Source organism: Haemorhous mexicanus (genome assembly GCF_027477595.1).
Source record: "Haemorhous mexicanus isolate bHaeMex1 chromosome 35 unlocalized genomic scaffold, bHaeMex1.pri SUPER_35_unloc_2, whole genome shotgun sequence".
Lineage (NCBI taxonomy): Eukaryota > Metazoa > Chordata > Aves > Passeriformes > Fringillidae > Haemorhous > Haemorhous mexicanus.
The window spans coordinates 1-18,756 of NW_026775988.1; the positions used below are offsets into that span (position 1 = coordinate 1).

Consider the following 18,756-nt stretch of genomic DNA (forward strand, 5'->3'; position numbering starts at 1 on the left):
GTTTGGGGTCAGTCTGGGGGCTGGGGCTTGGGGGGTGTGGCCGATTTGGGGTTTGGGATTTGGGGTTTGGGGGCTGGGGTCTGGGGCTGGTTTGGGGTCTGAAGCTGATTGAGGTCTGGGGTTTGGGGTTTGGGGTTTGGGGCTGGATTGGGGTTTGGGGTCCAGGGTTTGGGGTCTGGGGTTTGGGGCTGGATTGGGGTTTGGGGTCCAGGGTTTGGGGTCTGGGGTTGGGGCTGGATTGGAGTTTGGGGTCCAGGGTTTGGGGTCTGGGGTTTGGGGCTGGATTGGGGTTTGGGGTCCAGGGTTTGGGGTCTGGGGTTTGGGGCTGGATTGGGGTTTGGGGGTCCAGGGTTTGGGGTCTGGGGTTTGGGGCTGGATTGGGGTTTGGGGTCCAGGGTTTGGGGTCTGGGGTTTGGGGGTGGATTGGGGTTTGGGGTCCAGGGTTTGGGGTTTGGGGTTGGGGGTGGAGTTTTGGGTTTGGGGTTTGGGGTCGATGGGGGCTGGGATGTGAGGTCTGGGGTCTGGGGTTTGGGGGCTGGTATGGGGTCTGGGGTTTGGGGTCGGGGGGGTGGGGGATGGGGTCTGGAGCAGGTTTGGGGTTTGGGTCTGGGCTTGGGGGGTCTGGCTCTGGTTAAAGGGGCTGTGGGGGGGGTCAGGGTTCCTTTGGAGGGCTGTGGGGGGGGCCAGGGGTCCTTTGGGGGTCTGGCTGTGGTTTAAGTGGGGGGACCCTTTTGGGGATCCTTTTGGGGGGTCTCTTGGGTTCCCTTTGGGAGTCAGGTGCCGTGGGGGGGTTGGGACACTTTGGGGTTCCCTTTGGGAGTCAGGTGCCGTGGGGGGGGTTGGGACACTTTGGGGGGTCCCGGCTCCCTTTGGGGGTCCGTGCCCCCGTTTGGAGCTGCTGGGGGTCGGGGGGCCCCCCCGTGCCCCCCCTGACGTCAGCCCCCCCCAGTTCGGGCCGGAGCTGGTGCTGGTGTCGGCCGGGTTCGACGCGGGCCGGGGGGACCCCCTGGGGGGGTGCCTGGTGTCCCCCCAGACCTTCGGCCTCATGACCCACCTGCTGGGGGGGCTGGCGGGGGGGCGCCTGGTGCTGCTGCTCGAGGTGAGGGGGCCGGGGGGGTCCTGGGGGGGTCCCGGGGGGCTCAGTGAGGGTCAGAGGGGCTGGGGCAGGGTGGGGGGGGGGGGGGATTGGTCTGGGGTCCTTGGGGGGAGGAGGGGGCACTGGGGGGGCCGGGCCCTCCTTGGGGGGGATGTTGGGGGTCCTGGGGGGTGGCACTGGAGGGGGTGGGGGTCTCTGACTCTGGGGGTCTCTGCCCTGGGGGTTTCGAACTGGGGGGGTCTCTGCCCTGGGGGTCTCTGTCCTCTGGGGTCTCTAACTGGGGTCTCCACCCTGGGGGGTCTCTGACTGGGGGTCTTTAACCCTGGTGGTCTCTGTCCTGGGGATCTCTCACCCCGGGGGTCTCTGTCTCTGGGGGTCTCTAACCAGGGGTCTGTGCCCAGGGGTCTCTCACCCCGGGGGTCTCTGGGGGTCTCTAACCGGGGGTCTGTGCCAGGGGTCTCTCACCCCGGGGGTCTCTGGGGGTCTCTAACCGGGGGGTCTCTGCCCCGGGGGTCTCCGCAGGGCGGGTACAACCTGGCAGTGACAGCGGAGGGGGTGGGGCAGTGCCTGGGGGTCCTGCTCGGGGACCCCCCACGCTGCCCCCCCCCGGGACCCCCCAGCCCGCCGCGCTGCGGGCCCTGGGCCGGACCCTGCGAGCCCAGCGGGGCTGCTGGAGCTGCCTGCGCCTGCCCCGCGGTGAGACCCCTCCCAAAATACCCTCGGGACCCAAACCCTGCCCCGCGGGGAGACCCCTCCCCAAAATAACCCGGGACCCCCAAACCCTGCCCAGCGGTGAGACCCTTCCCCAAAATACCCCCGAGACCACCAAACCCTGCCCCACGGGGAGACCCCTCCCCAAAATAACCTGGGACCCCCACACTGCCCTGGGACCCCAAACCTGCCTTGCGAGAGACCCCCTCCCCACACTGCCCTGGGACCCCCAAACCCTGCCCCAGGACCCCCCTGGGACCCCCACACTGCCCTCGGAAACCCTGGGACCCCCAAACAATGCCTGAGCCCCCAACCCCCCCCGGGGCCCCCAACTCTGCTGTGAGCCCCCTCCCCCAGAACCCAAACCTGGCCTGGCTCCCCCGGACCCCCCAAATCCCCCAACCGACCCCTCCTTCCCTCCCCCCCACAGTTGAGCCCCCCCCGGAGACCCCCAAGGAGGGGGAGGGCAGCGATGACGTCACATCGGCCGCCGATGACGTCACGGGGTCTCCCCCTCTGGACGCCGCCATTCGCCGCTTGGGGGCGCTGCAGATCGGGGACGTCCCTGGGGGCGGGGCCAAGGCGGGGCTGGGGGCGGAGTCTCCTCCAGGCCCCGCCCACACGGCAGCGGCCGCGGCCGCCCCCTGCTGGGAGGAGAGGAGGAGCTGGAGGGAGGTGGGGGAGGGGCCTGGGGGGGGCTGGGGGGGTTGGGGAGGGGTCTGGGGTTTGGGGGAGGGGTCGAGGGGGATTGGGGAGGGGGCTTGGGGGGGTTGGGGTTTGAGGGAGGGGTCTGGGGGTTTGGAGCGGGGTTTTATAGGGAGGGATTCGAGGGGCATCGAGGTTTGGTGGGATTTGGGGGAGGGAGGTTTTGGGGAGGGGGCTCAGGAAGAGGGTTTGGGGAGGTTCGTGGAGGGGTTTGGGGTGTGGGTTTTGGGGGGAGTTTGGGGAGGACGATTTGGGGCTGGCTTTTTGGGGGGCCGGGGTTGGGGGGCATTTGGGGGAAGGATTGGGGGGTTGGGGGGGCCGGGTTTGGGGGGGATTTGGGGCCGAGTTTGGGGGTCGGCGCTCCTGGCCCCCCCGAGTCCGCTGTTCCTCCGGGCCGGCAGGGGGCGCTGTTCGCCGTGACGCCCCTCCAGGGCTGTCCCCCACCTGGCGGCCGTGGCCCCGCCCCCCGCCGAGGGGGCCCTGGGGACCCTCCTGCCCCCCCCGTGCGGGGTCTGCGGCAGCCGCCGCGAGAACTGGCTGTGCCTCAGCTGCCACCAGGTGGGGACAAGGACACCCCGGAAACTGCCCCTGCCCCCCAAAACTGCCCCGAACCCAGAAACTGCCCCAGAAACAACCCCTGCCCCCCAAATCTGCCCCTGCCCCCCAAAACTGCCCCTGAACCCCAAAACTGCCCGAACCCCTGAAACTGCCCAGAAACACCCCCTGCCCCCCAAATCTGCCCCTCCACCCCAGAAACTGCCCCTGCACCCCTAAACTGCCCCTGAACCCTAAAAACACCCCCAGAAACAACCCCTGCCCCCCAAATCTGCCCCTGCCCCCTGAAACTGCCCCTGTACCCCCAAAACTACCCCTGAACCCCAAAACTGCCCCTGAAACCCAAACACTGCCTCTGCAGCCCAGAACAGCCCCTGAACCCCAAAACTGCCCTGCACCCCAAAATCAGCCCCAGAACACCCCATATTCAGCCCCTGTACCCCCAAACCAGCCCAGAAACAGCCCCTGTACCCCAGAACACCCCCACAAACACGTCCTGCACCCCAAAACCAGCCTCCAAATACCCCAGAAACAGCCCCTACACCCCGAAATCATCCCCTGCACCCCAGTTCCCCCCTGCACCTCTGACTGGTGCCCAGATCACCCCTCCCACCCCAGACCGTCTGTCCTGCACCCCACAACTGCCCCTGCACCCCGAATCCCCCCAACCACCCCCAGTGCCCTAAAAACAGCCCCTGCACCCAAATCCCTCCTGCACCCCATAACTGTGCCCTGAACCCCCATATCCCCCTGCACCCCTAAACCATCCCCAAATTCCCCACACCCCTAAATTCTCCTGCACCCCTGAATCTCCCCCGAAATCCCACAATGTCCCCCGTGACCCAAAACCCCCTGCACCCCAAAACTGCTCTGCTCCCCTAAATCCCCTCACACCCCTAACCCCCCCTGCACCCCCAAATCCCCCCTTACCCCACATGCCCCTGCCCCCCCGTGCCGCAGGTGCTGTGCGGGCGCTATGTCGGGGGGCACATGCTGAGCCACGGGGGGGCCCAGGGGCACCCGCTGGTGCTGAGCCTGCGCGACCTGGGGGCCTGGTGCTACCCCTGCGGGGGCTACGTCACCCACCCGGTGGGCACGGGGCTCTGGGGGCACGGGGGGAGGTCTGGGGTGTCACAGGGGCCTGGTGCTACCCCTGCGGGGGCTACATCACCCACCCGGTGGGCACGGGTCTGGGGGGGCACGGGGGGCATGGGGGGGTGTCACAGGGGCCTGGTGCTACCCCTGCGGGGGCTACGTCACCCACCCGGTGGGCACGGGGCTCTGGGGGCACGGGGGGGGGGGTCTGGGGGTGTCACAGGGGCCTGGTGCTACCCCTGCGGGGGCTGCGTCACCCACCCGGTGGGCACGGGGCTCTGGGGGCACGGGGGGGCATGGGGGATATCGGGGTGCTACCCCTGCGGGGGCTGTGTCACCCACCCGGTGGGCACGGGGGTCTGGGGGGGCACGGGGGGGCATGGGGGGGTGTCACAGGGGTCTGGTGCTACCCCTGCAGGGGCTGCGTCACCCACCCGGTGGGCACGGGGGTCTGGGGGCACGGGGATATCGGGGTGCTACCCTGCGGGGGCTGTGTCACCCACCCGGTGGGCACGGGGGTCGGGGGGGCACGGGGGTCTGGGGATGCTGCCCCTGCGGGGGCTACATCACCCACCCGGGGGGCACGGGGATCCTGGGGGGTGTCCGGGGTTTTTGGGGGGCTCTGTCACGCTCCCACTGGGCTGGGGGGTCCCTGCCCCGCCCCCCCCCCCTTGAGTTTGGGGGTCTGGGGGGGGCTTTGGGAATGAGCCATTGTTGGGGGGAGGGGTGGGGGCGACACAGTGGGTGAGACCACTGTGTTGGAGGGGGGACGGGACATGGGGTGAACCATCGGGGAATGGGGGGGGGGGGCAGGGATGAACCATCGGGTAGGGGGGGATTGGGGCGAACCATCAGGGATTGGGGGGGAGGGGGCAGTTCCATCCCGGACTGCACCATTGGTGAATGAGGGGGAGGATGAGGTTGGAAAGAACCACAGCGGAGCGTGGGGGTTCCTTATCTGACCCCCCTTCCCCCGCAGGTGCTGCTCCCCACCAAGACCTTCATCTACCGCCTCAAATTCGGCACTGACCCCCCCGCCGCCTCCTTCTGAGCCCCTCCCCCACAGGACACCCCACCCTCCCCTCCCCCCACTCTTAAAGGGCTACACACGTGCCATCCCCCCCCCATCACCAGCACCCCGGGACCCCCAAACCCCCCCTGGGCCAAAGGCTGGGCCGGGCCCGGGGGCGGGGGGAGGGGCAGGGGGGACACCCCCCCCCCCCCAAACCGCGGGGGGGTCCCGGGGCACGCGGGGGGACCCCGGTTTTGTATCCCCCTCCCCTTTTGGAGGTTTTATAAATCCCCTTTGTTACGCCGAGACACCAATAAAGAGACGGGCCAGGCTCGGGGGCAGCGAGGTTTTGGGGGTCCCCCGGGTGTGGGGGGGTCCCCCGGGTGTGGGGGGGTCCCGGGGGGGTCAGAAGTCGTCGTCGTCGCAGATGTCCAGGAAGACGTCGAAGGCCTCGCGGTTGCAGTTCCCGTCGGGGCTGAACACGTACTTGTGGAAGGTGCCGTCCACACACACGGCTGGGGGGCACCGGGGGGGTTAGGGGGGTCTGGGGCCGTCCTGGGGGGCTCTAGGGGGGTCTGGGGGCTTTAGGGGGCATTCGGAGGATGCCTGGGCAGCAGTTCGGGGTGCAGGGAGGGGCTCTGGGGGGCTTGGGTGTGCAATGAGCAGCTCGGGGGTTTAGGGGCAGTTTGGGGGGGTCAGGGAGGATTTAGGGGGTCCCTAGGGGGTTTTAGAGGTGCAGAGAGGGGCCCTGGGGGGTTTAGGGGCAAAGGGAGGGGCCCAGGGGGGACTGGGGGGCTTTAGGGGGGCTTTAGAGGTACGGGGAGGGGGCCAGGGGATTTAGGGGGGGGGGTTTGGGGCGGGGAGGGGCCCTGGGGGGTGTTTAGGGGAATGTAGGGGTGCAGGGAAGGGCCATGGGGGGTTTAGGGGGGTCCTGGAGAGCCAGGGGGGGGTTTGGGGGGATCCGGGGGGAGGAATTTGGGGGTACCTGTACCTGGGAGGTTTGGGGTGCCTGGGTGTATTTTGGGGTGGTTTTGGGAGAATTCACCAATGACAGAGTTGGGGCTGCCCCCCTCCCCCAAAGGCAAAACCCCAGAGGGGATTGGGGTCCCTCGGGGCTGTTTTGGGGTCCCTTGGGGTTGGTTAGGAGTTCCTTGGGTTATTTTGGGGTGGTTTGGGGGCATTTTGGGGTCCCTCCGTGTTATTTGGGGTCCGTCAGTGTTTGGGGTGTTTTCTGGGGCAGTTTCGGCACTCACCGATGACGGAGCTGGGGCAGGTTTTTGGGGTGTGTTTGGGGCAGTTTTTGGGGCAGTTTTTGGGCAGTTTGGGGCTGTTATTTGGGCGGCTGTGGCACTCACCGATGACGGAGCTGGGGCAGTTTTTGAGGTGTGTTTTGGGCAGTTTTTGGGGTGTGTTTGGGGCAGTTTCTGGGCAGTTTTTGGGGCGGTTTCTGGGCAGTTTTTGGGGCAGTTTTTGGGCAGTTTGGGGCTGTTCCTCAGGCAGCCATGGGCACTCACCGATGACGGAGCTGGGCAGTTTTTGGGGTGTGTTTTGGGCAGTTTTTGGGGCAGTTTCTGGGCAGTTTGGGGCTGTTCCTTGGGCGGCCGTGGCACTCACCGATGACAGAGCTGGGCAGTTTTTGGGGTGTGTTTGGAGCAGTTTTTGGGGCTGTTTCTGGGCAGTTTTTGGGGCAGTTTCTGGGCAGTTTGGGGCTGTTCCTCGGGCGGCCGTGGCACTCACCGATGACGGAGCTGGGGCAGTTTTTTGAGGTGTGTTTGGGGCAGTTTTTGGGGTGTGTTTGGGGCAGTTTCTGGGCAGTTTGGGGCTGTTATTTGGGCGGCTGTGGCACTCACCGATGACGGAGCTGGGGCAGTTTTTGAGGTGTGTTTGGGGCAGTTTTTGGGGTGTGTTTTGGGCAGTTTTTGGGGCTGTTTCTGGGCAGTTTTTGGGGCGGTTTCTGGGCAGTTTTTGGGGCAGTTTCTGGGCAGTTTTGGGGGTGTGTTTTGGGCAGTTTTTGGGGCAGTTTCTGGGCAGTTTTTGGGGCAGTTTCTGGGCAGTTTGGGCTGTTCCTCGGGCGGCCGTGGCACTCACCGATGACGGAGCTGGGGCTGCGGCCGGCCCTGCCGAAGGCGCACACCCCGGGCGCCTCGGCCGGCACGGTGAAACTCGCCAGCGACCACTGGGACTCCACGTAGGGGCCCAGCACCGGGCCCACCTTGCCCACCCGCGCCAGCCTGGGGCAGGGGGGGCACAGGGGTCAGGGGGGCTCGGGGGGGGGTTCGGGGTCCCCCCCCGGTGCCCCACTCACGCCGAGCGCCGGTTGAGCCGCGTGTCCCGCAGGGCGAAGACGTGCCCGGTGCCTTTGTCACTGGCCGCGCACAGGAAGGAGCAGTCGGGGCTGAAGGCCAGGCTGGGGAGCCCAGAACCCCGTCAGGATCGGGGGGCACCCCCAAAATCCCCCCAAACCCCCCCAAAACCCCGTCACGGCTGGGGGGGCACCCCAAAATCCCCCAAACCCCCCCAAAACCCCGTCACGGCTGGGGGGCACCCCAAAATCCCCCCAAACCCCCGAAAACCCTGTCACGGCTGGGGGGCACCCCAATATTCCCCCAGAACCCCGTCAGGATCGGGGGGCACCCCAAAATCCCCCCAAACCCCCCCAAAACCCGTCAGGATCGGGGGGCACCCCAAAATCCCCCCAAACCCCGTCAGGATCGGGGGGCACCCACAAACCCTGTCAGGGCTGGGGGTGCCCCAAAATCCTCCCAAAACGCCGTTAGGAATGGGGCACCCCAAAATCCGGCCGGGGGTCCCCCAGCTCCACCTCCAGTCCCTCCCAGTGGCACCAGTACAGCAGAGCTGGAGCAGCTCAGCCGGGCAGGGAGGGGCAGCACCCCAAAATCGGCTTGGGGGGGGTCCCCCAATGCTCAGGTGCCCCTCCCAGTGCCACCAGTGCTCCCAGTACAGCAGGGCCCGGTCTGTCCCTGGCACTGCTCGAGCAGCTGAGGAACCCCTGAGGTTCCCAGTCCCCACCGAGTGCCACCCCTGTCCCCAGTCTGTCCCAGCCCCACCAGTACAGCAGGGCAGGGTCGGTGCCAGCCCCAGTCCCTCCCAGCCCCCCAGCGCCTCCAGCGCCACCAGTAGAGCATGGTGGGGTCATTCCCAGTCCCTCCAGTGCCCCCAGCCCCACCAGTAGAGCGTGGCGGGGTCATTCCCAGTCCCCCAGTCCCTCCAGTCCCCCCAGCCCCACCAGTAGAGCGTGGCAGGGTCATTCCCAGTCCCTCCCACTCCCCCACAGCCCCACCAGTAGAGTGTGGCAGGGTCATTCCCAGTCCCTCCCAGTCCCCCCCAGTCCCCCCAGCCCCACCAGTAGAGCGTGGCGGGGTCATTCCCAGTCCCCCCCAGTGCCCCCAGCCCCACCAGTAGAGCGTGGCAGGGTCATTCCAGTCCCTCCAGTCCCTCCCAGTCCCTCCCAGTCCCCCCCAGTGCCCCCCAGTGCCCCCAGCCCCACCAGTAGAGCGTGGCGGGGTCATTCCCAGTTCCCCCAGTCCCCCCCCAGTCCCCCCCAGTGCCCCCAGCCCCACCAGTAGAGCGTGGCGGGGTCGGTGCCGCGGCGCAGCTCCAGCAGGCGCGCGCGGCTCTGGGTGCAGAAGAGGCGGATCAGGGTCCCGCGGCGCGAGGCCGAGGCCACCAGGCTGCCCGGGGGGCTCAGGGCGGCGCAGCCAACCTCGCTCTGGTGCGCGTTGATCGTCACCGGCGCCGAGGACGTGCCCGGCTTGGCCGAGCCCAGGTCCTGCAGGGACACAGGGAGGGACACAGGGAGGGACACCCGGGTGGCACCAGGGACACCCGTGGGGCACCGGTACAGCCCAGGATGGCACCAGTGACACCAGTGGGGCACCAGTGACACCAGTGGGGCACCGGTACAGCCCAGTATGGCACTGGTACAGCCCAGTATGGCAGCAGTGACACCGGTGTGGCACCAGTGACACCAGTGTGGCACCAGTGACACCAGTGGCACACCAGTACAGCCCAGTATGGCAGCAGTGACACCAGTATGGCACCAGTGACACCAGTGGGGCACCAGTACAGCCCAGTATGGCACCAGTGCACGCCAGGTCCTGGGGAGGGAGGGAGGGACACCCAGGTGGCACCAGGGACACCAGTGTGGCACCAGTGACACCCAGGTGGCACCAGGGACACCAGTGTGGCACCGGTGACACCAGTATGGAACCAGTGACACCCGTGGGACACCGGTGACACCCAGGATGGCACCAGTGACACCAGTGGGACACCGGTACAGCCCAGTATGGCAGGCAGTGCACACCAGTATGGCACCAATGACACCAGTGTGGCACCGGTGACACCCAGGATGGCACCAGTGACACCAGTGGGGCACTGGTACAGCCCAGTATGGCACCAGTGCACACCAGTATGGCACCAGTGACACCAGGTCCTGGGGAGGGAGGGAGGGACACCTGGGTGGCACCAGTGACACCAGTGTGGCACCAGTGACACCAGTGGGGCACCAGTGACACCCGTGGGGCACCTGTACAGCCCAGTACGGCACCAGTACAGCCCAGTATGGCACCAGTGCACACCAGTGGGGCACCAGTGACACCAGTGTGGCACCAGTGACACCCGAGTGGCACCAGTACAGCCCAGTATGGCACCAGTGACACCAGTGGGGCACCAGTGACACCAGTGGGGCACCGGTACAGCCCAGTATGGCACCAGTGCACACCAGTATGGCACCAGTGACACCCGAGTGGCACCAGTGACACCCAAGTGGCACGAGTACAGCCCAGTATGGCACCAGTGACACCAGTGGGGCACTGGTACAGCCCAGTACGGCACTGGTACAGCCCAGTATGGCACCAGTGCACACCAGTATGGCACCAGTGACACCAGTGTGGCACCAGTGACACCCAAGTGGCACCGGTGACACCAGTATGGCACCAGTGACACCAGTGTGGCACCAGTGCACAGCAGTGTGGCACCAGTGTCACCAGTGTGGCACCAGTGCACAGCAGTGTGGCACCAGTGCACAGCAGTGTGGCACCAGTGCCACCCAGTATCACCCAGTGTAGCCCAGCTCCTGGGACAGGGGGTCAGGGAGACACCAGTATGGCACCAGTGCACACCAGTACCACCCAGTGCCACCCAGCATCCCACAGAGCTCCCCAGTACACCCCAGTGCTCCCAGTATCAGCTCAGCCTCTTCCCTGCTCCCTCCCAGTTTCCCCAGTCCCTCCCAGCCCCATTCCCAGTCCCCCCAGTCCCCCCAGTCCCCCCAGCCCCATTCCCAGCCCCCCCAGTCCCCCCAGTCCCCCCAGTCCCCCCAGTTCCCGCTCACCACCAGCTGCAGGCTGCCGCACTTGTGCCCCGGGAACACGAGCAGGGCCCGCTCCAGGCTGGGACAGAGATCCACGATCCCTGCGGGGAGCCCAAAACCCCCCAGGGGAGGGGCTGCACCTCAAAACCTCCACGGGGGAGGGGGCTGCACCCCAAAACCTCCACAGGGACAGCGGGGAGGCCCCAAAACCCCACAGGGGAGGGGCTGCACCCCAAAACCCCACAGGGGAGCGGCTGCACCCCAAAACCCCACAGGGGAGCGGCTGCACCCCAAAACCCCCCAGGACATTGGGGTGTCCCTGCACCTCAAAACCCCCCCGGGACATCAGGGACCCCCCAAAACCCCACAGGGGAGGGGGCTGCACCCCAAAACCTCCACAGGGGAGGGGGCTGCACCCCAAAACCCCACAGGGGAGGGGCTGCACCCCAAAACCCCACAGGGGAGGGGGCTGCACCCCAAAACCTCCACAGGGGAGGGGCTGCACCCCAAAACCCCAGAGGGGAGGGGGCTGCACCCCAAAACCCCACAGGGGAGGGGCTGCACCCCAAAACCCCACAGGGGAGGGGCTGCACCCCAAAACCCCACAGGGGAGGGGGCTGCACCCCAAAACCCCACAGGGGAGGGGCTGCACCCCAAAACCTCCACAGGGGAGGGGCTGCACCCCAAAACCCCACAAGGACAGTGGGGGGACCCCAAAACCCCCGGGACAGCGGGGGGCTGCACCCTAAAACCCCCCAGGACATTGGGGTGTCCCTGCACCTCAAAACCCCCCCGGGACATCAGGGACCCCCAAAACCCCCTCAGGACATTAGGGACCCCCAAAACCCCCCCGGGACATCAGGGACCCCCCAAAACCCCCCCGGGACATCAGGGACCCCCCAAAACCCCACAGGACCGTGGGGACCCCAAAAACCCTCCCCAGGAAATGAGGGACCCCAAAACCTCCCCCGACACTGGGAACCCTCAAACCCCCCCAGGACATCGGGGTCCCCCTAAGTCCCCTCAGAACACTGGGGTCCCCCCCGGGTTTTGAGGTCCCCCCCATGGCTTTTTCAGTTCCCCCCGGGGTTTTTGGGGTCCCCCCGGGTTTTTGGGGTCCCCCCCCCGGGTTTCTGGGGTCCCCCCCCGGGTTTTTGGGGTCCCCCCCGGGTTTTTGGGGTCCCCCCCGGGTTTTTGGGGTCCCCCCCATGGCTTTTTCAGTTCCCCCCGGGGTTTTTGGGGTCCCCCCCGGGTTTTTGGGGTCCCCCCCGGGTTTCTGGGTCCCCCCCGGGTTTCTGGGGTTCCCCCCGAGTTTTCTGGGGTCCCCCCCGGGTTTCTGGGGTCCCCCCGGGTTTTGAGGTCCCCCCCGGGTTTTTGGGGTCCCCCACCTTTGGGGTTGTCGCGGGTGTCGAACTCGAAGAGCTTGGTGGGCCGGTGGGGGAAGGAGAACACGTACAGGCGGCTCTGCAGGGCCACCACCAGCCTGGGACAGGACACAGGGACACCGCTGCCACCCCAGCGCCACCCAGTGCCACCCCAGTGCTCCCAGTGCCACCCCAGTGCTCCCAGTGCCACCCCAGTGCCACCCCAGTGCCGCCCCAGTGCCACCCCAGTGCTCCCAGTGCCACCCCAGTGCCACCCCAGCGCCACCCAGTGCTCCCAGTGCCACCCCAGTGCCACCCCAGTGCTCCCAGTGCCACCCCAGTGCCACCCAGTGCCACCCCAGTGCTCCCAGTGCCACCCAGTGCCACCCCAGTGCCACCCCAGTGCTCCCAGTGCCACCCCAGTGCTCCCAGTACAGAACACGTACAGGCGGCTCTGCAGGGCCACCACCAGCCTGGGACAGGGACACAGGGACACCAGTGCTCCCAGTTCCCCAGCACGCCCAGTTCCCCCAGTTCCCATTCCCAGTCCCGTTCCTGTTCCCAATCCCAGCCTCCATTCCCAGTCCCCATTCCCAGTTCCCATTCCCAGTCCCATTCCCAGTCCCATTCCCAGTTCCCATTCCCAGTCCCCATTCCCAGTCCCCATTCCCAGTTCCCATTCCCAGTCCCATTCCCAGTTCCCATTCCCATTCCCATTCCCAGTTCCCGTTCCCAGTTCCCATTCCCAGTCCCCCCAGTCCCATTCCCATTCCCAGTCCCATTCCCAGTCCCATTCCCAGTTCCCATTCCCAGTTCCCATTCCCAGTTCCCATTCCCATTCCCAGTTCCCATTCCCAGTCCCATTCCCAGTCCCATGCCCAGTCCCCATTCCCATTCCCAGTCCCCATTCCCAGTCCCATTCCCAGTTCCCATTCCCAGTTCCCATTCCCAGTCCCCATTCCCAGTTCCCATCCCCATTCCCAGTTCCCATTCCCATCCCCATTCCCAGTTCCCATTCCCAGTCCCCCCAGTCCCCCCATTCCCATTCCCATTCCCATCCCCATTCCCAGTCCCCCCATTCCCATTCCCATTCCCAGTTCCCATTCCCAGTCCCATTCCCAGTCCCCTCAGTCCCATTCCCATTCCCAGTCCCATTCCCAGTTCCATTCCCAGTTCCCATTCCCAGTCCCCCCATTCCCATTCCCAGTTCCCCCAGTTCCCATTCCCAGTTCCCATTCCCAGTCCCCCCAGTTCCCAGTCCCATTCCCATTCCCATTCCCAGTTCCATTCCCATTCCCATTCCCAGTTCCCATTCCCAGTTCCCGTTCCCAGTTCCCATTCCCATTCCCATTCCCATTCCCATTCCCAGTCCCCCCAGTCCCATTCCCATTCCCAGTCCCCATTCCCATTCCCATTCCCAGTCCCCCCAGTCCCATTCCCATTCCCAGTCCCCATTCCCATTCCCATTCCCAGTCCCCCCAGTCCCATTCCCATTCCCAGTTCCCATCCCCATTCCCATCCCCATTCCCAGTCCTCCCATTCCCAGTTCCCCCAGTTCCCCCAGTTCCCATTCCCATCCCCATTCCCAGTCCTCCCATTCCCAGTTCCCCATCCCCATCCCCATTCCCATTCCCATCCCCATTCCCAGTCCCCATCCCCATCCCCATCCCCATCCCCATTCCCATTCCCATCCCCATTCCCAGTCCCCATCCCCATCCCCATTCCCATTCCCATTCCCATCCCCATCCCCATCCCCATCCCCATTCCCATTCCCATCCCCATTCCCAGTCCCCATCCCCATCCCCATTCCCATTCCCATTCCCATTCCCAGTTCCCATTCCCATTCCCATTCCCATTCCCATTCCCATTCCCATCCCCATTCCCATTCCCATTCCCATTCCCATTCCCAGTTCCCATTCCCATTCCCATTCCCATCCCCATTCCCAGTCCCATTCCCAGTTCCCGTTCCCAGTTCCCATTCCCATTCCCATTCCCAGTCCCCATTCCCATTCCCAGTTCCCCCAGTCCCATTCCCAGTCCCCATTCCCATTCCCAGTCCCCATTCCCAGTTCCCCCAGTCCCATTCCCAGGTGCCGTACCTGTCGTGCCGCATGCGCACGGCCAGCACGGGTTTGGGGAAGCTGAACTCCAGCACCAGCTTGTCCTTCCCCTCGCGGGCATCGTCCCAGATCAGCACTGGGGACAGGGACAGACCACAGTGGGGACAGGGACACACCACCGTGGGGACAGGGACACCGCCGGGGGGACAGGGACACCGCCGGGGGGACACAGAGACACCGCCGTGGGGACAGGGACAGACCACAGTGGGGACAGCACCGTGGGGACAGGGACAGACCACAGTGGGGACAGCACCGTGGGGACAGGGACAGACCACAGTGGGGACAGGGACACCGCCGTGGGGACAGGGGGACACTGCCGGGGGGACAGGGACACCGCCGTGGGGACAGGGACACTGCCGTGGGGACACAGGAACACCGCCGTGGGGACACAGGGACACCGCCGTGGGGACACAGGGACACCGCCGTGGGGACAGGGACACCGCCAGGGGGACAGGGACAGACCACAGTGGGGACAGGGACACTGCCGTGGGGACAGGGACACCGCCGTGGGGACACAGGAACACCGCCGTGGGGACACAGGGACACCGCCGTGGGGACACAGGAACACCGCCGTGGGGACACAGGGACACCGCCGTGGGGACACAGGGACACTGCCGTGGGGACACAGGGACACCGCCGTGGGGACAGGGACACCGCCAGGGGGACAGGGACAGACCACAGTGGGGACAGGGACACTGCCGTGGGGACAGGGACACCGCCGTGGGGACAGGGAGAGACACCATGGGGACACAGGGACACCGCCATGGGGGGACAGGGACACCGCCGGGGGGACAGGGGACACCGCCATGGGGGGACAGGGACACCGCCATGGGGGGACAGGGACACACCACCATGGGGACACAGGGACACTGCCATGGGGACACAGGGACACCGCCGTGGGGACACAGGGACACCGCCGTGGGGACAGGGACACCGCCGTGGGGACAGGGGGACACCCGGACATGGGGACACCCCCACACTGGGACACCCCCAACACTGGGGCTCCCCAGGCTCAGGGGGACACCCTGATACTGGGGACAGGGACACCCCGATACTGGGGACAGCCCACATCGGGGACACCCCGATATTGGGGACAGGGACACCCCCACATCGGGGACAGGGACACCCCGATACTGGGGCCCCTCCAGGGCTGTGGGGAAGGACCCCGATTTTGGGGCCTCCCGGTTTTGGGGTTCCCCCAGTGAATTGGGCCCGCCCCCCCCATGTCGGGGGTCCCCCAGTGAATTTGGGCCCCCCCGGTTTGGGGGCTCACCTGAGGCGTCGGGGAACTTGGGCTGGCTGCCCCCCCCCACGATGGCCAGCAGGTTGGAGCGGTGCAGCATCTCCACCAGCGCCACGCTGCCCACCTGCTCGGCGTCTGGGACCCCCGCCCGTCAGGGGGCACCCCCACACCCAGGGACCCCCGCCTGTCAGGGGGCACCCCCACACCCAGGGACCCCCGCCCGTCAGGGGGCACCCCCACACCCCAGGGACCCCCGCCCGTCAGGGGGCACCCGGCCCCAGGGACCCCTGCCTGTCAGGGAGCACCCCCAGACTCAGGGACCCCCGCCCGTCAGGGGGCACCCCCACACCCAGGGACCCCCGCCCGTCAGGGGGCACCCCCACACTCAGGGACCCCCGCCCGTCAGGGGGCACCCCCACACCCAGGGACCCCCGCCCGTCAGGGGGCACCCCCACACCCAGGGACCCCCGCCCGTCAGGGGGCACCCCCACACCCCAGGGACCCCCGCCCGTCAGGGGGCACCCCCGGCCCCAGGGACCCCCGCCCGTCAGGGAGCACCCCCAGACCCAGGGACCCCCGCCCGTCAGGGGCACCCCCACACCCAGGGACCCCCGCCCGTCAGGGGGCACCCCCACACCCAGGGACCCCCGCCCGTCAGGGGGCACCCGGCCCCAGGGACCCCCGCCCGTCAGGGGGCACCAGACCCAGGGACCCCCTCACACCGAGAGGCACCCCCGGCCCCAGGGACCCACCCCAAAATCGAGCAGCACCCTCGAATAGCAGAGACCCCCCCCCCCCCAGAAGTGGCCCCTCCCTCGGGGCACCCCAAAACAGCCCCCACTGCCCCTCCCCCAACACACCCCAAAACCTCTCCTCAATCCAGGGACCCCTCCCAAAAAACCGCCCCCAACCCCGGCCCAGACACCCCCAAATCCCCCAGGCTGAGGAGCCCCCCCAGAACCCCAGACCCCCCTCCCAGCCCGGGGCACCCCAAAACGCCCCAAACCTCCTCCCCGGCTCCTGCTCTGCCCCAGAGACCCCCGAACCCCCCCAGAACCCCTGAGACCCCCCCAGGGATCCCCAAACCCCCCAGCCAAAGCCTCCAAACCCCTGAGACCCCCCCCAAGACGCCCAAGGTAGGGGAACCCCCCAAACCCCTCACCCAGGTGTCCCCAGGTGTGCCCAACCCTCCCCCAGGTGTGCCCAGGTGTCCCCAGCCCTCCCCGAGGTGTGCCCAGGTGTGCCCAGGTGTGCCCAGCCCTCCCCTAGGTGTGCCCAGGTGTCCCCAGCCCTCCCCCAGGTGTGCCCAGGTGTGCCCAGCCCTCACCCAGGTGTCCCCAGCCCTCCCCCAGGTGTCCCCAGGTGTCCCCAGCCCTCACCCAGGTGTCCCCAGGTGTCCCCAGCCCTCACCCAGGTGTGCCCAGGTGTCCCCAGGTGTCCCCAGCCCTCACCCAGGTGTCCCCAGCCCTCCCCGAGGTGTGCCCAGGTGTCCCCAGCCCTCATCCAGGTGTCCCCAGGTGTCCCCAGCTCTCACCCAGGTGTCCCCAGGTGTCCCCAGCCCTCACCCAGGTGTCCCTTCTCCATCAGGGGCTCCACGTTGAAGATCCGTACCCCCGAGTCCATGGCGACACAGAAACAGCCTGGGGGGGCACGGGGGGGCTTTGGGGACACCTGGGGGGGCTTTGGGGACACCTGGGGGGCTTGGGGACACCTGGGGGGATGGGGACACCTGGGGGGCTTGGGGACACCTGGGGGGATGGGGACACCTGGGGGGGCTTTGGGGACACCTGGGGGGCTTGGGGACACCTGGGGGGATGGGGACACCTGGGGGGCTTGGGGACACCTGGGGGGATGGGGACACCTGGGGGGGCTTTGGGGACACCTGGGGGGCTTGGGGACACCTGGGGGGCTTGGGGACACCCGGGGGATTTGGGGGGCCCCGGTAGGGGCTGGGGGCTCTGCGGGGTCCGGGGGACATTTGGGGGTCCCGGAGGGGGCGGGGCTGGGGGTCCGGAGCGGATTTGGGGGTTGGGGGTGCCGGGGGGGGTTTGGGGGTGCCGGGGGGGGGGTTCGAGGTCCCGAGGGGGCGCAGGGGGGCTGAGGGAGGTTCGGGGCTCGGGGGGTTCGGAGAGTTCGGGGGTTTGGGGTTCGGGGGTTCGGGGGTCCGGGGGTTTGGGGTCCGGGGGTCTGGGGGTCCGGGGATTTGGGGGTCCGGGGGTTTGGGATTCGGGGGTCTGGGGGTCCGGGGGTTTGGGGTTCGGGGGTTTGGGGGTTTGGGGTCCGGGGTTCAGGGGTCTGGGGGTCCGGGGATTTGGGGGCCCGGGGGTTTGGGGTTCGGGGGTTTGGGGGTCTGGGGGTCCGGGGATTTGGGGGCCCGGGGGTTTGGGGTTCGGGGGTTTGGGGGTCTGGGGGTCCGGGGATTTGGGGGTCCGGGGGTTTGGGGTTCGGGGGTCTGGGGGTCCGGGGATTTGGGGGTTCGGGGGTTCGGGGGTTCGGGGGTCTGGGGGTCCGGGGATTTGGGGGTCCGAGGAGTTCGGGGGTTCGGGGATTTGGGGGTTCGGGGAGTTCGGGGTCCGGGGGTTTGGGGTTCGGGGATTTGGGGGTCCGGGGATTTGGGGTTTGGGGTTCGAGGAGTGCGGGGATTTGGGGGTTCGAGGGTTTGGGGGGTTCGGGGGTCCGGCCCCCCACTCACTCTGGTCCTGGTTGAAGCGCAGGCTGTTCACCCCCCGGGCCTGCGCCATGGCGGGGCGCGCCTGCGGCGGCGGAGCCGCTTCGGGGGCAGCAGAAAGGGGGCAGCGAAGGGTCCCCAGAACCCGCTGGGACCCCCCAAAACCCCAAAAACCCCAAAATTCCCCCCAAACCCCGCGGCAGCTCCCGCGGGGCGCTCAGACCATCGAGACGCCTCAGAGCGCCGGCCAGAGCGGACTTCCGGTCACGTGAGACGCGCCCCCACCCTATTGGGGCGCGCTCCGGGCAGGCGCGCCCGCTGATTGGCGGAGACGGAAGGGCGGAGCCGTTACCCGGCAACGCGCCATGTTGGAAAATGGCAGCGGCATGCGGCGTTGCCATAGTAACGACGCGCCGCCATGTTGGAAACTGGCAAAGCGCTTTGGGGCCGGCAAAGGGGGGGTCGGGGGGGATTGGGGGGCTTCAGGGGGGCTTTGAGGGCTTTAGGGGGGTTTTTGGGGGTTCATGAATGTTTTGGGGGGGCTTCACGGGGGTCTTGGGTGCTCCAGGGGGCTTTGGGAGCTTCAGGGGAGGGGGTTCAGGGGGGTTTTCGGGGACTTCAGGGGAGTTTTGGGGGGCTTCAGGAGCATTTTGGGGGCTTCAGGGGGATTCTGGGGAGGCTTCAGGGGGGTTTTGGGGGAGTTTCAGGAGGGTTCTGGGCGTTTTGGGGGGCTTCGAGTGGGTTCAGGGGGGTTTTGGGGGGTTTCAGGGGGGTTCTGGGGGGATTTGGGGGGCTGTGAGGGAGTTTTGGGGGGGTTTCAGAGTGGTTTGGGGCCTTCAGGGGGGTTCTGAGGGT

General features: G+C 67.5%; 1 protein-coding gene and 1 long non-coding RNA gene across 5 annotated transcripts; one reads left to right on the forward strand and one right to left on the reverse strand.

Moving 5' to 3' along the window:
- The first annotated feature begins 2,894 nt into the window (after positions 1–2,894).
- On the forward strand, positions 2,895–5,506 carry LOC132322714 (uncharacterized). The gene is made up of 3 exons (XR_009485161.1): positions 2,895–3,070; positions 4,028–4,156; positions 5,142–5,506. It is a non-coding gene; the product is annotated as an uncharacterized LOC132322714 (long non-coding RNA).
- Positions 5,507–5,508: 2 nt separating this feature from the next.
- WDR45 (WD repeat domain 45) lies at positions 5,509–18,317 on the reverse strand. Of its 4 annotated transcripts, XM_059837417.1 has the most exons (11): positions 17,926–18,317; positions 16,799–16,873; positions 15,264–15,289; positions 13,970–14,066; positions 11,895–11,989; positions 10,528–10,607; positions 8,899–8,964; positions 8,756–8,811; positions 7,480–7,581; positions 7,263–7,405; positions 5,509–5,689 (listed from the first exon to the last, which is right to left on the reverse strand). In XM_059837417.1, the coding sequence occupies exons 1-11, from the start codon at positions 18,300–18,302 to the stop codon at positions 5,580–5,582; spliced, it is 1,227 nt and encodes a 408-aa protein (XP_059693400.1). In that variant the 5' UTR covers positions 18,303–18,317; the 3' UTR covers positions 5,509–5,579. The 4 variants fall into 4 exon arrangements, with proteins under 4 accessions (XP_059693400.1, XP_059693399.1, XP_059693402.1 ...); XM_059837416.1 differs by having other exon boundaries at positions 8,756–8,964; XM_059837419.1 differs by having other exon boundaries at positions 8,756–8,964; positions 15,264–15,368; positions 17,926–18,123.
- Between the last annotated feature and the right edge of the window lie 439 nt (positions 18,318–18,756).